The sequence below is a fragment of the Triticum urartu genome, chromosome 7A (genome assembly GCF_056163025.1).
Source record: "Triticum urartu cultivar PI428250 chromosome 7A, HENAU_Tu73, whole genome shotgun sequence".
Classification (NCBI taxonomy): domain Eukaryota; kingdom Viridiplantae; phylum Streptophyta; class Magnoliopsida; order Poales; family Poaceae; genus Triticum; species Triticum urartu.
Genome location: NC_141879.1, coordinates 144,196,086 through 144,210,392, shown reverse-complemented (window position 1 = coordinate 144,210,392; position 14,307 = coordinate 144,196,086). Strand labels below are relative to the sequence as shown.

Sequence of the window (14,307 nt, the reverse complement as noted above, 5' to 3'; positions counted from 1 at the left end):
TTTAAAAGGATTGTAATTTCTGAAACCTGGTTCCAACAATAATACGTAGTAGGAAACATGGTTTATAGCAAGTATTAACCCGCGAGATATTGCCAATTGTGGCCAAGTGTCCAAAGTTAATACTAGCCATACCAACAGGCATGGTCATTAGATCAACACGTTTTATACACTACCAGGCTATGAGCATTATCATGCATGATTGTTTCCCAATTTACATTATACCATAAAAATACACCATCATCAGGATGGAGGCACACCCCGAGCACGAGGAGACTCGTGTGCTGGTGGTTCCGAACCAAAAGAAATGCCACAAGTGCCATGTATCATCCAGGCTTTGTTGGAGGGAGTGGTTTGCGCTACTACGGGGGAAGGGCTGACAGCAAAGGGTGAGTGTTCGCGGACCCGACCCGCTTGGCCTTAAATGGCTCCAGCTGTGCCCATCGGAGCCCAACAGAGCGCCAGTCTATCTAGAGCGCGGAGAGAGAAAGCGAGGGGGAGGGGGAGTGGTCATGGCCCCGACGATCGAGCGCCGTGTTTAAAATCGCCGGCCCTTAATTCCGCCCGCACCGGTTACTACTACTCTACTAGTACCACCACCCCCCGCCCGCTGCTGGCGCCGTGGAGTGGAGAGAGCGAGGAGGATAGGGACGAAGGGGGTGAGGAGGGAAGATAGAAATATAGCCGGGAGCGGGCGGGGAGAGGGAGGTCCAGCCAGCCAGCGGCGGAGGAGCGGGGCTGCTGGCTAGCTGGTCAAATCGGGCGTTTCAGCTCGGTGCAAAAATCGGCATACGGGAACAAAGATCGCGGGGGTGGCGTCCGGGTGGCGAAGCAACGCCAGCGGATATCGCTCGCGGCTCGCCCTCTCGCGTGCTCATCCTCGAGGCCCGGCGCTGCTGCCGTTACCTCTCCGGCGCGTATAAATAGGCCCCGGGGCGAGCCCGGAGAGGCCACGCAGCGCAGAGTGCCAAGTTCTCTCGTTCTTCCTCCCCCTGCTCATCCTCCAGTCCTCTCCTCCTGCCCGGCGAGCGAGCGAGAACCATGGACTTCGGGGATGACCAGGAAGGGGGATCCGAGAGCAACCAGCACCAGCAGCAGCAGCAGAACCAGAACCAGCGCCGCAAGCGCTACCACCGCCACACGCCGCGCCAGATTCAGACGCTCGAGGCGTACGTAATCCTCTTAATCATGCGCCCCCTGCCTTAATTCTCGCCTTGTTTGTGATCTTAATTCTTGCCGCCGGTGATCGGTGGAGAGGAGTAATGGCGTCTGTCGTCCGTGTGTGTGTTGGCAGGATGTTCAAGGAGTGCCCCCACCCCGACGAGGCGCAGCGCGCCAATCTCAGCCGCGAGCTCGGCCTCGAGGCCCGCCAGATTAAGTTCTGGTTCCAGAACCGCCGCACGCAGATGAAGGTGAGTGCTGCCATCCATGGACTCTCGAGTCTTTGATTGCTCGAGGTTTCTGTTTTTTCTTTTATTTTCCTTCTTCTTCTCCATGATCTGGTCTTGAATTGTTTCCTGAACTGGGCGGAATCTGTTTGTTGTGGATGGCATGGATATGGCAGGCGCAGCACGAACGGCAGGACAATTGCTTCCTGCGGCAGGAGAATGACAAGATCCGGTGCGAGAACATCGCCATGCGGGAGGCGCTGAAGAATGTGATCTGCCCCACCTGCGGCGGCCCGCCCATCGCGGAAGACTACTTCGACGAGCAGAAGCTCCGGATGGAGAACGCGCGCCTCAAGCAGGAGCTCGACAGCGTCGCCGGCCTCACCGCCAAGTACCTCGGCCGCCCCTTCACGCAGCTGCCGCAGGGGACGCCGCAGATGAACGTCTCCTCGCTTGACCTCTCCATGGGCGGGGTGCCAATGGGCGGCGTGCCGATGGGCGGCGGGCACCACCAGCCGTTCGGCGGCGGCCTGTCGCTGGACCTCGACCTCCTCAGCGGGGCTGGCCTGGGCATGCCGTTGTCGGACATGCCGACCATGCATCTGCCGGCGCCCGTGACTGAAAAGGAGCGCCCCGACATGGCCAAGATGGCCACGCGGGCCATGGACGAGTTGATCCGGCTCACCCAGCAGGGCGGCAACGTCTGGGTCAAGATCCCCGGCGGCGACGGCCGGGAGACCATCGACGTCCAGGAGTACGACTCCATCTACTCCAAGCCCGGCAGCAGCAACTTCCGCGCCGGAGACATCCGCGTCGAGGGCTCCCGGGACTCGGCGATCGTGTGCATGAGCCCCGTCAACCTCGTCGAAGTGTTCATGGACCCGGTGAGTCCCCATCCATCCCCTCCAACCGTTCGACCGATTGCCCAATTCTTGATCGAGTAGTTCTGAACTGACCGTTTGCTGCTGGCTGCTGCAGAGCAAGTTCATGGAGTTCTTCCCAAGCATCGTGTCCCACGCGCGGATCACTGACCCCCTCGTCAATGGCCTGAACGGGAGGAACGAGTCCCTCGTCATGGTAACGCCGTCGAATCCGTTCCTTTCTCTTCATAGAATCTTAATCAGTCGCGATCTGAGTCTGACATAACGGTGTTGGGTGTGCAGATGTACGAGCAGCTCCAGTTCATGACGCCGGCCGTCCCGACCCGCGAGTTCAGCTTCCTCCGCTACTGCCGGCAGATCGACCAGGGCATGTGGGCCATCGCCGACGTCTCCGCGGACATGCAGCGCGAGGCCCACTACGGCGCGCCGCCGCCGCGCTCCCGCCGCCTCCCGTCCGGCTGCCTCATCGCCGACATGACCAATGGCTACTCCAAGGTCAGTCAGCAACGAGCCAACGACCGATCAGTCCATCGGCCTCTCTCCTGTGTAGCATGCTGTGCTTCTGAGAGTTGTTCTGACATGGACATTGTTTTGTTGGCAGGTGACCTGGGTCGAACACATGGAGATCGAGGACAAGAGCCCGATCGGCCCCCTGTACCGCGACATCGTGCAGAGCGGCGCCGCCTTCGGGGCGCACCGCTGGGTCGCCGCGCTGCACCGCGCCTGCGAGCGCTACGCTTCCTCGCTCGAGGTGCCCGGCGTGATGCACGGCGAGACCACCGGAGGTACCCCGATGGGCCCTTAAACCCCAAGCAAGATCGGTTTTTTGTTTTGTTTTGTTTTACTAACTACGATGATGGATTTTGTTGACAGTGACGGCCGAAGGGAGACGCAGCATGATGGCGCTGTCGCAGCGCATGGTGAGCAGCTTCTGCGGGGGCATGACGGCGTCGCCGCAGCACCAGTGGACGACCATGCCCGGCGCCGCCGGCAACGAGGTGTGCGTGCGCGTGTCCATGAACCAGGGCTCCCAGCCCGGGCATCCCAACGGCGTGGTGCTCGGCGCCGCCACCTCCGTCTGGCTCCCCGTCCCCGCCGACCACGTCTTCGGCTTCCTCCGCGACGAGAACACGCGCACCCAGGTTCGTTCTGCTTAACTCCCTACGTTCACGCACCACAGTGCACTGTCACGGTTCTTGTCACGTACGTACGGGTGACACACGCCATTGACGCCAAGTATCTCGCCATTGTTGCCGCACGCAGTGGGACGTCCTGTGCAAGGAGAATTCGGTGCAGCCGGTGTCGCGCATCCCCAACGGCCCCAATCCCGGCAACTGCATCACCCTGCTGCGGGTAATGACTAACGACTTGACGAGGCGATAATGCTCCGTCTCCATTGAATTGCTGCATTAACACTGCGGATAGTATTTGCGTTAATGGCGTCTGATCTGATCCTGGCAACTTTTGAATCGCAGGCCGTGAGCTCGAGCCAGACGCCCCAAGGTGGCCAGGCCACCATCCTGGTGCTGCAGGAGAGCTGCACGGACGCGTCGGGGTGCTCCATGGTGGTGTACTCGCCCATCGACATCCCGGCGGCCAACATGATGATGAGCGGCGCCGACCCGTCGGGCATCCCGCTGCTGCCCTCGGGGTTCGCCATCTGGCCCGCGGGCGTGGGCGGCGGCGCGTCCACCAGCGCCGCCACCCCGATGGCGGCGGGGTGCATCGTCAGCGTCGCCTTCCAGATCCTCATCAGCAGCCTGCCGTCGTCCAAGCTCAACGCCGAGTCCATCGCCACCGTCAACAACCTCGTCAGCACCACCGTCCAGAACATCAAGGCCGCCCTCAACTGCGTCTAGCCGCCATGGGCGTGCATCCACCATCCATCCGAGCTAAGCTAGAGTGTTTGTCTAGTGTTTCTGACGAGAGAGGAGGGAGAGAGAGAACAGTTGGTTGGTGCGTTGAATGCTCGCATTCATGCGCTCCACCTGCTGTTGCTGCGGCATCTCAAGCCGACGCAACTCTCTCTCTCTCTCTCTCTCTCTCTCTTTCTCCTTCCGTCCGTCCATCCATCCATCCATGCATCCACCGTCACACCATCTCATTCCATGTCTAGGCTTCGCTCGTTCGTCAGTCTTCGTTTTGGATTTATCTTTAGCGTAATTTTACAGGATTTTGTCCACCTTAAACTAGTTCATGCATGCATATGCATCGGTCAGGTCAGTCAGTGAGTCAGTCAGAGTCAGAGAGATCAGGAATCAGAAAGAGAGATATGATAGGCGCCCTTTGACAGCGAGAGAGTCAAGAACGAACCATTGCTGCTTGTCCCCTTCTTCCTCCTCGTGCCGCCGCAGCACCGCCACCACCATTGTTCCAGTTTTCCTCCTATGTGTTGGTGCTGCGTGTGTGTGTGTGGCAGAGAATAGGGGAGGGGGTAGGGGGTGAAATGCATGGTTCGGGTATTGACTTGGCTCCATCAATGTACAGCCTTGAATGAACATTCATTTCGGTTATAAATGGAAAAGAAAGAGATCTGGTTAAAGTTTTATGGATGAGATGATGCGCTCGATCTTGCTCTTGCTCTTGCCAGCCTCCCCCCGCTTGCTCTCCGGGGCCCGGCCTCTTACTATTGCTGCCTGTATTCGTACTCCTGTACTGCCACAAGTCTACTGCTCTCATCGCTTGCTGGCTTACTCCTGTTATTATACAAGTATGTGTGCAGCAACGGCCCCAGCTTTGTTGTCGTTGGTCGATCGATCGTCGTGTCGAAGAGACCAACCAACGAACGAAGCAGCAGCTTATTTCATGTATGTAGACGTGTCTGCGTCACGGGGCGAGCACATGCGACACGCCCAACAACCGACTCGGACGTACGCCATGCGTCGACCGGCCATGCATGCATGCGCGCGCCGCCGTGCTGTGCTGATGATCGCCGGACGGCCACGCGCTTTAAGTACGGCGGTTGGGGCCGCCGTCTGTCTCATCCATGATCCATCCATCCATCCATCCAAGGGCGCGCGTGTGTGAGTGAGCTCTGATCCAGGGAGGGAGGGCGCCCGCTCCCTATCTGGCGGCCGTACGTAGGTACGCGCGAGCAGCCTGGTCGCCATCCCCACCTCACTTAACTGCGCCATTGATGCACGCCCGCCCGCCCCTGCCCGCCGTCCGCTGAGGAGGAGGAGCTGTTCCCTTCCCTTCCCGCGCCAGCCAGCCAGCTGCTTGATCGACGCCCGCTATATGCATTCCATGGCTTGATGGCGCGCCTCCGGCTCGCTCGCTCCCGTCGCCGCCGGGACCAAATAAGTCCTGACCTACTCTGCATCGCGGCTTAACTAGTAAGCGCCATCACTGCACTGCAGATGGCTTGCACATACTCACTCACACGCATGGACAAAAGGAAAAGAACACATGCATGCACTATGCAGATCGATATGCATGCATCGATCACTCTAGAAAAAACATGCATGCCATGGTGGCCAAGTGCATGCTACTCTTTCCGTTCATGATAAGTCTTTCTAGGATTTTAATATAAACTACATATAAATATATGAACATATTTTAAAATATAGATTTACTTAATTTATTTCGTATATAACCCTTAGTGAAATCTCTACACAAATTTATGAACGGAGGAAGTAATATGGAAGGAGCTCTGCATTTGGCTTTTGGTTTTGGCGGGCTTGGTCGATTTGGGGGATGGCTTCGTTCTGGGGGCTCTTGGTCATTTTGGGCTTCTTGTTGCGCTGGAGAATATGCGTACGACGGTATTGAATGAGGGGGCCTTAAATATGGCCATTGTCCCTGCCCATCTCTTCGCAGAGCTCTCCTACGGAGTAGTTGTCACTTGTCATTGTCCCTGCCCATCTCTTCGCAGAGCAATCTGGCCCAACTTCTCCTTTTCTTTCTACATGTATAATTTTCCTCCAATGATCCGGGATTTACACAAGTATTTGCACTGTGCGCCACGCTATACATATGGCATGAAAAGCAATCGCCGCTGATGGCTTTATGATCTGTTGTCAAAGCATTTTCTTGCCCCATGCAATTATCTCGTCCCTTGACCACTCTCCTGTCTCCCTGGAGTATAGTGGTAAAAGAGGAGAAAATTAAGTTGATTCGACGGGAGACACGGGGTAGTTAATGGCGACGCATGCAAGGCGTCAACTAGAACACTGTTTGGCAACACGGATTGTCCACGAGAAAAACTCTGCATAAATGCCCCGGCCCGGTCGATTGATCGATGAGAACCACGGGCAGCTCCAGCAGGCGTGCTGTGGCCGTGCGCGGACAAGCTGGACTCGCTGAAATCAGTGCATCTCCATCGCCAGCCGTCTGCGGACAAAATTACTGTTCTGACCTAAAAGGCTAACAATATCCCTATTTGACTTCGTTTCAAAAAAAATAATTCGATTTTGACCTCTTTAGGTGACGCTAACATCCCTGGCGTCTGGGTTGCGAACCAGACGCTAGGAACCCTGGCGTCTGGCCCCTGGCCCGCACTGCCCGCCCGCCCGTTGACCTGCTGACGTGGCAAAGGGGGCAGACGCCAAGGACCCTGGCGTCTGGCCCTGGTAAGTGGATAACCCACGGGAAAGTGTGTGGGACCCACCCCACACACTTTTCCCAATCCACAACCCGAGCTTGAAGAACACTTGGAGCTCCCACACTCTCTCCCACCCCTCAAGCTCCCCCTCAAATTCTCTCCAAAAGGTGCATCCCTTAGGTGGATCTTTCCATCACTTTGTTGCTCTTGGTAATCTCCCCCAAATCATCCAATTATTTTTTGTTAAATCTTGTTATTTTGGTTGCATTTTATACATGTTGGTGGAACACTAGTTTTTGTTTTCTCCCTTATGTTAGTGTGAATGGCTTGGTTAACTTTGATAATATAGTGATATGCATGGTGTGTAGTAGGAATATATGCTTGTTGAGTAGAAAGATTGGGGGTTAGGGTTAGTTAGTGATTAGGGTTAACTTTGCTTAGTGTGTGTTAATTAGTGATACTTTTTTGACCATGGCAATAATTTAGTGTTGATATGATTTGGATATAATGAGATGTATTTGGATAAACACCAATTCTCATTGAAGTCTTAAATGCATTCATGCTATTTTTAGATGGAGAGACTTGTTAATGTTCATTACATGGACAAGGAGGCATTCTTGAGTAACAATGCCGACACGGGTGAGGAACCATTGGTTTTTGGTACAAGCCCTAGCTATGAGGATGTTGTTGCAAAAGTGAGACAAGTCTTAAAGTGGATGGACACCAATGTTGATGTTAAGTTAATAGGAAGGTATGATGTTGGAGTTGGAGCCAAATCTCGCTTGAAAAGTATGCCTATCACCTCGGATTTGCATTGGGATGTATACAAGGAAAAAGTTTCCCAATCGGAAGACAAGTCACTTGAATTGTTTGCCACCAAGGTTGAATCTCCTCGGTTTACCTTTGATTTGAACCGGCATGTCTCTTCCCCAATGGATGACATGAGCGAGAGGACAATGGTGCCACTTGTTGAGCATAGGGTTGTGGTTGATGCCCCCAATGCTTATCACCAACCACGTCCCCGTGTACCATCTATTAAAGCAAATGAGGTTGAGTTGTATGCCCCCAATGCTTCTTGCCAACCACCAACTAGCCAACCAAATGAATTTGAGGTGATTGCTAGTGACGAAGTAATTCAAGAGGATGAAGATGCTTATGATGACGACAAAGAGCAAGAGGAAGGGTTTCATGGTAATGATGTTGGTGACTTGGATGCGTACATAGCGCAAAAGGACATGGATCGTGACTTGCCTTTTAGTCGTCAATATGCGTATGACTCGGATGACGAGCGTCCAGTTGAACAGTTGGACGAGGATGGATTCACAAAGGAGGAAAACCAAATCCACTTTGAGCTGACGGGCTTAGAAAAAAGAACTCACTTGTTTAAAGATCCCAGCCTTACCCATAGAGCTATTGTTGACGGTGGAATGAGAATGACGGCGATTGAGCCAACACCATGCCCGGATCCAGGAGAACCAAGGGTGGAGAATGAGGACGAGAATGCTTATTTGAAGAAAGGAGTGAAGTTTCTGAGCTTGCCTATGCTGAAGTTTTGGTTGACTGACTATGCCATTCGGAACCATAGGCCAATTTATGTTGAGCACTCCGACATGAAGTTGCGTTACTCCGTGGTGTGTGAGCAAGAAGGATGCCCATGGAAGGTTCGTGCAAGAAAGCTTAAAGAAACCGAAGAATGGGTGTTAAAAAGTTGTGTTTCCACTCATAGATGCAAACCGCCATCGAAACGGCTGAGAAAGACACACCGTCAACTCACATCTGAGTATCTCGGATACAAATGGATGAAAGACATAGGCTTTGATCCCACTGTGAAAGTGAGGTTTCTCATGCGGACGGTGAAAAAACAATTTGGTTATGAAGTCAAGTATGGGAAGGCAAAGGCAAATGCTATTAGGATGTTGTATGGTGGTTATGAAGAAGCATACAACCAGCTCCCAAGGTTGTTGGCCGCGATTGCACATAGGAACCCGGGCATGTTTCATGTGGTCGAGGATCACGAGGGAGTGTTCCACCGTGCCTTCTGGAGTTATGGACAATGCATGGAGGCGTTTCAGCATTGTCGTCCGGTCTTGTCTATAGATGGCACGTTCTTGACCGGTAGATACAAGGGCACACTAATGGTAGCAATGGCGCACTCATCAAATGACAACGTGTTGCCGTGTGCATTTTCTTTGGTGCCTTCCGAGCACCAAGACAACTGGGAGTGGTTCATGGGTCATGTTAGGCACAACGTGATTGGGGCTAGGGAGGTATGCATCATATCGGACAGGCATCATGGCATACTCAAGGCAATGGACATTGTTATTCCAGGATTTCCAAAGCTTCACCACAGATGGTGCATGAGGCATTTCGTGGCCAACTTTTACCGGGCATGTAAGAGCAAGGAGCTCAGCAAAGACCTTACCCATGTATGTGTGGCCTTCACCACCCAAGGTTTCGATGCTCGGTACAATAAACTCTTTGCAGCGGTGAACGAAGGGGGAAAAGAGTTCTTAACTAGGAATTTAAGAGAGAAGCACAAGTGGGCACGCGCTCATGATGATGGTGGTAGGCGATATGACGACATGACGAGCAATCTGGTAGAATGTTTCAACAATGTGCTGAAGGGTGCTCGTGCATTGCCGGTGACTGCAATAGTGGAGTACACATTCTTCAAGCTTAATGAGTACTTTCAGAGGCATTCTGAAGAGACTGCAAAATGGATAGGTGAAAGAAAGGATTATCCGGAAAAGGTTGATGAATGGTTGCAGTTACAAGCAAGCAAGTCTTCACGGCAACAAGTTATAATATTCGACAGAACTGAAATGATCTATCAAATTGATGAGCCAGGTGGCACAACACGAGACGGTAGACAATATGGTGGTGCTGCATTTGAGGTGCGTTTGAAGACTCGATGGTGCCAGTGCGAGAGGCCTAGTAAGTATCATCGGCCATGCTCGCATTTGATAATGGCGGCGAAGGCGAGAAACATACATGTTTGTGATGGAAAAACCGTGCGGATGCAAGAGTTCCATGTGGAAGCTACTAGCTTGACATGGGCACCAAGATTTCACCCTTTCTTGGACCAATCACAGTGGCCTGAGTACCATGGCCCTCATATTAGGCCAGACCCTCTTCTGAAGGTGGAGACCAAGGGTAGAAGGAGAACTAAGAGGTTCAGGGGTGATATGGATGACCTGGCCGGATACACTGGCATGAAACAATTTGGTAGCGGTCATTTCATGGAGGCTCCTGACACTATCAACTGTGGGGTGTGCGGTGAAGGGGGACACAATGAGCGGACATGCAATAATAGGAAAACCAAAAAAAGAAAAACAAGTCGTGGAGGTGGCACCGATGGTGAACGAGGTGGAAGAGGTGACGGTGGTGGTGGTCAAGGAAGCACAAGTGCTAGAGGTGGTGGTTGAGCAGGCACAAGTGCTAGAGGTGGTGGTCGAGCAAGCACAAGTGCTAGAGGTGATGGTCGAGCAAGCACAAGTGCTAGAGGTGGTGGTGGTCGAAGAGGAAGCACAAGTGATAGAGGTGGTGGTGGTCGGAGAGGAAGCACAAATGCTAGAGGTGGTGGTGGTCGGAGAGGAAGCACAAGTGCTAGAGGTGGTGGTGGTCGGAGAGGAATGGTTGATAATAGATCGGCCTTCGGTTATTTGCTTAATCCAGATGGTTGATCTAATAATAATGGTATATTATTTGTTCTTAAAATTCCTAGCATTTATTGATTTACTGTATTTACACATGTATCTCTTTGTGTCTTGTGCTAACAATTGTTCTTTTTGTAGGCATGGCTTCATCCGGTTCCAGGACGAGGCCGGCGTGCGCGGACCAAGAGGACATGCCGAAGACGTGGATGGAGGCCACGTTGGACAAGGAGAAGGAGAAGGATGTGCCCACACCACCATGTTGGTGTGGTGATGTTTGCAAGCTAAAGGTGTCCACGGACCGCAAGAAGTCATGGACAGAAGGTAGAAGGTTTTTCGTGTGTCCCAACTATGCACATGATCGTCGAAGGCCAACTAACGCATATGACATACCACCGGTATGTTGGGTGTACATACAAAAAACCTCATCAAGTTTGAACTCATATTACTAACAAAAACATGACTTTTATGTAGTCGCCTCCTCCACTTTGCAAGTACTTCACTTGGATAGATCACGAGGCAAAAGATGTCCAAGAGGACCAACATCGAGATTACTTACGGAGGCAGCGCCTGTTCGAGGAGTCCTTTGCACGGGGATTGGAGTATGAGCGTCGTGAGAAGGAGAAGAACGAGCGCAAGAAGCGTGATCAAGAGAGGGCACGCAAAGAGAAGGAGGCTCGTCAAGAAGAGAGGGCAAGAAAACTTGCAAGGGCTCGCGATGCACGAGAGGAGGACGAGGCACGTGACAAGAAGGGAAAGTGGCCCCGTACTACTCAGTAGACAAATGGAAAGGCACCGGCGTCGATGATGAAATATCGATACTTTGTTTAATGTATGAACTTGTCATTCAATACCGTGTGTGGTCATGAACTACTTATGTCATTTGAGACATCATGTGTGAACTTGTTATTCGAGACCTATTTAAAATTATGTGCAATGCTTTGTTCATATTTTTGTTTGATTTCCAATGTGTGAACTTGTTTTGGTCACGCAGGAGACCAGACAGCTGTCTGATCATCCAGAAAGCCAGATGCCAAGGACCAGACGCCAAGGTTCCTGGCGTCTGGGTCCATATCCAGACCAGACGCCAGGGTGCCTGGCGTCTGGCTCGTTTTGGTCGCGCAGGAGACCAGACACCTGTCTGATCATCCAGAGAGCCAGACGCCAGGAACCCTGGCATCTGGGTCCATATCCAGACCAGAAGCCAAGGTCCCTGGCGTCTGGCTCGTTTTGATCGCGCAAGAGACCAGACACTTGTCTGATCTGTGTGATGCCCGATCCAGAGAGCCAGACGCCAGGCACCCTGGCGTCTGGGTCTATATCCAAACCAGACGCCAAGGTCCCTAGCGTCTGGCTCGTTTTGTTCGCGCAGGAGACCAGACACTTGTCTGATCTGTCTGATGCCCGATCCAGAGAGCCAGACGCCCGCCAAAGATGGCTATCACGCGTGCACATCTCATTAAGATCATAGTCACGATCTTCCATATAACGCAACCAATGTACCTGCAAAACAAAGAGATACATTGTTAGATACAAGTTTCATTCTTGACTAAATTTGGTCTCATCGAACTTCTCTATACCTGCTCAGCAGTCAAGGTGTCCAGCTCGTTCATATAGCACTTGTATCGCACATGCGAGCTTCCTATGTACACTGTCACTTGTTCCCAATAGTAAGCAAGCGTAGGGCGCCGATATGGATCATCATCATGCAGCCCGTCTGGATTACCCCGTGGGTTTGCCATGTTGGGGTCCTTGATATCGGGCCGTCCAACCGGGATCCGCTCCCACATCCACACGGATAGGCTCCAAACAAACCCAGCCAATGAGGATGTATCTCCCTTCCTGCGACACACCAAGTCAAGCTGCAATCAAACAAACATGTTAGATATGGAGGCGCATGACAAATGCAAGTTAAATGGTTGCAAATATCTCTTACCTGACGATACAAATATGCTAGCGCGGCCGAACCCCAACTATACTGGGTATCCCAGTTATTGAGTAGCTCCAGGAACATCCAGAGGGCCGAGTTCCCGGTTGCATCTGAGAAGATTAGCTTGGTTAGCACATACCAAAGATAGGCCCGCGCGTACTGCTGCACAACCACGTCATTAGCACCCTGAGGACACGGATTGGTGTTTCCTCTATCCGCTTTTAGCCAAGAATGCCTCACTCTCGCGGTATCGGCCTTGCCTTCCTCAGGGGCGTCGGGCTGAACACCAATTAAAATGCCAGTCCGTTCTCGCCAATTAACGGCACTGACACGACCGGTAACAGCTTGTCCGTTGATAGGAAGGCCGCTTATCATAGCCATGTCCTCAAGGGTCATCGTCATCTCCCCAAATGGAAGGTGGAACGAGTGAGTCTCCGGCCTCCAACAATCCACAAGTGCGGTCAGCGCCGCGTGGTTCACCGGCGGAGCGCGTCGCTTAAACTGCAACACGAATGGGAGAAGACCCAATCTCCGAATGTAAGGCTCGTACCGCGGGTCGTAAGTAAAGTCATCAGCCGAATGTCTCCTCATGCGCATAGCAACTACAAGCTGCAAATAAAGTGATGTTTTAATCAATAGAAGAACACAAATGAGAAACAACGAAAATTGATAAGTCTTGCTTCTTACTTGTCCGTTCTCAATGGCATGAGCACGATGCTCCTTATCCCACTCATCGATTAATCCGTCATACCAAGGTCCATCACCATCCGCCATCCTACAAAACAAATCACAAACATCTATGAATACATGAACAATATCAAACAATACAATTTTCTTCTCCAAGTTATGCCATATGAACACACCATTCTTCTCAAACATAACCACATCATTTTTTTCTTCTTCATATGCACACATAATTCTTCTTAAACATACCAACATCATCTCAAGCAAATAAATTTGTCAAATAATATGGTGTCACATATGCAAATACATATCATCTAGAGTACCGAATTCTTTTGGTAAGCAGTGAGAAGCAAAAGAGAATGCATTGGATGGCTTGGTGGAAATTGTGTGTGCCCAAGAGCAAAGGAGGTATGGGATTTAGTGATCATTGTTTTAAATTGGCATTACTAGCTAAGCAAGCTTGGAGGTTAATTGAGAACCCAGACTCGTTGTGTGTGCCAGTTCTTAAGGCCAAATATTTCCCACATGATGACTTGCTTAATGCCAAATTAAAGAAAGGTGCTTCTTTTACATGGCAGAGTATAATGGCAAGTGTGAACACACTTAAATATGGATGCATTTGGAGAGTTGGGAATGGACAGAAAATAAATATCTGGGAAGGTTCTTGGATCCCAGGATCTATGAATAGAATGGTAATAACAGTACAAGGTAATCATATCATATCCGAAGTGGCTAACTTAATTGACCCTAGTACCAACACTTGGGATGAGGATCTGGTGACGCAGACTTTTTGTCATATTAATGTTCAGCGTATTCTATCTATCCCGCTACCAAATTTGAGATGGACGATATTATTGCATGGGGCTTATCAAAAAAGTACACCATCCCGTTGAAGTCGGCGTATTATGTTGAATGGGAACACAAATTTGGCGGCAATCTTACATGCGCCAATGGACAAGGTGTGGCTAATTTCGGTAGTGTTTGGCAAAGGATTTGGAGCCTTGAATGCCCATCCAAGGTTAAAATCTTTCTATGTAAAACACTCCATGGAACTCCACCTTGCGGCATTAACCTGAACCGGTGCACGTCAAAGCCTCACCACAATGCCCGGCATCTAGACGTGGGGCTAATGATACTCTGCATGTATTATTTAAATGTCCTTCGGTTGTGCAAGTTTGGAGGGAGCACACATAATTCTTCTTAAACATACCACATACACACATCATCTATC

The 14,307-nt window shown here is 51.5% G+C and overlaps 2 protein-coding genes across 2 annotated transcripts; both read left to right on the top strand.

The window, feature by feature from the left end:
• Positions 1-374: 374 nt before the first annotated feature.
• LOC125523405 (homeobox-leucine zipper protein ROC8) lies at positions 375-4,814 on the top strand. Its single transcript, XM_048688438.2, has 9 exons — positions 375-1,166; positions 1,292-1,409; positions 1,562-2,269; positions 2,364-2,462; positions 2,549-2,761; positions 2,868-3,051; positions 3,140-3,408; positions 3,530-3,619; positions 3,742-4,814. Exons 1-9 carry the CDS (start codon positions 1,039-1,041, stop codon positions 4,123-4,125), a joined length of 2,193 nt encoding a protein of 730 aa, XP_048544395.1. The 5' UTR covers positions 375-1,038; the 3' UTR covers positions 4,126-4,814.
• Positions 4,815-10,605: 5,791 nt separating this feature from the next.
• On the top strand, positions 10,606-11,250 carry LOC147958637 (uncharacterized). Its single transcript, XM_087531825.1, has 2 exons — positions 10,606-10,860; positions 10,937-11,250. The coding sequence occupies exons 1-2, from the start codon at positions 10,606-10,608 to the stop codon at positions 11,240-11,242; spliced, it is 561 nt and encodes a 186-aa protein (XP_087387951.1). The 3' UTR covers positions 11,243-11,250.
• The last annotated feature ends 3,057 nt before the right edge of the window (positions 11,251-14,307 follow it).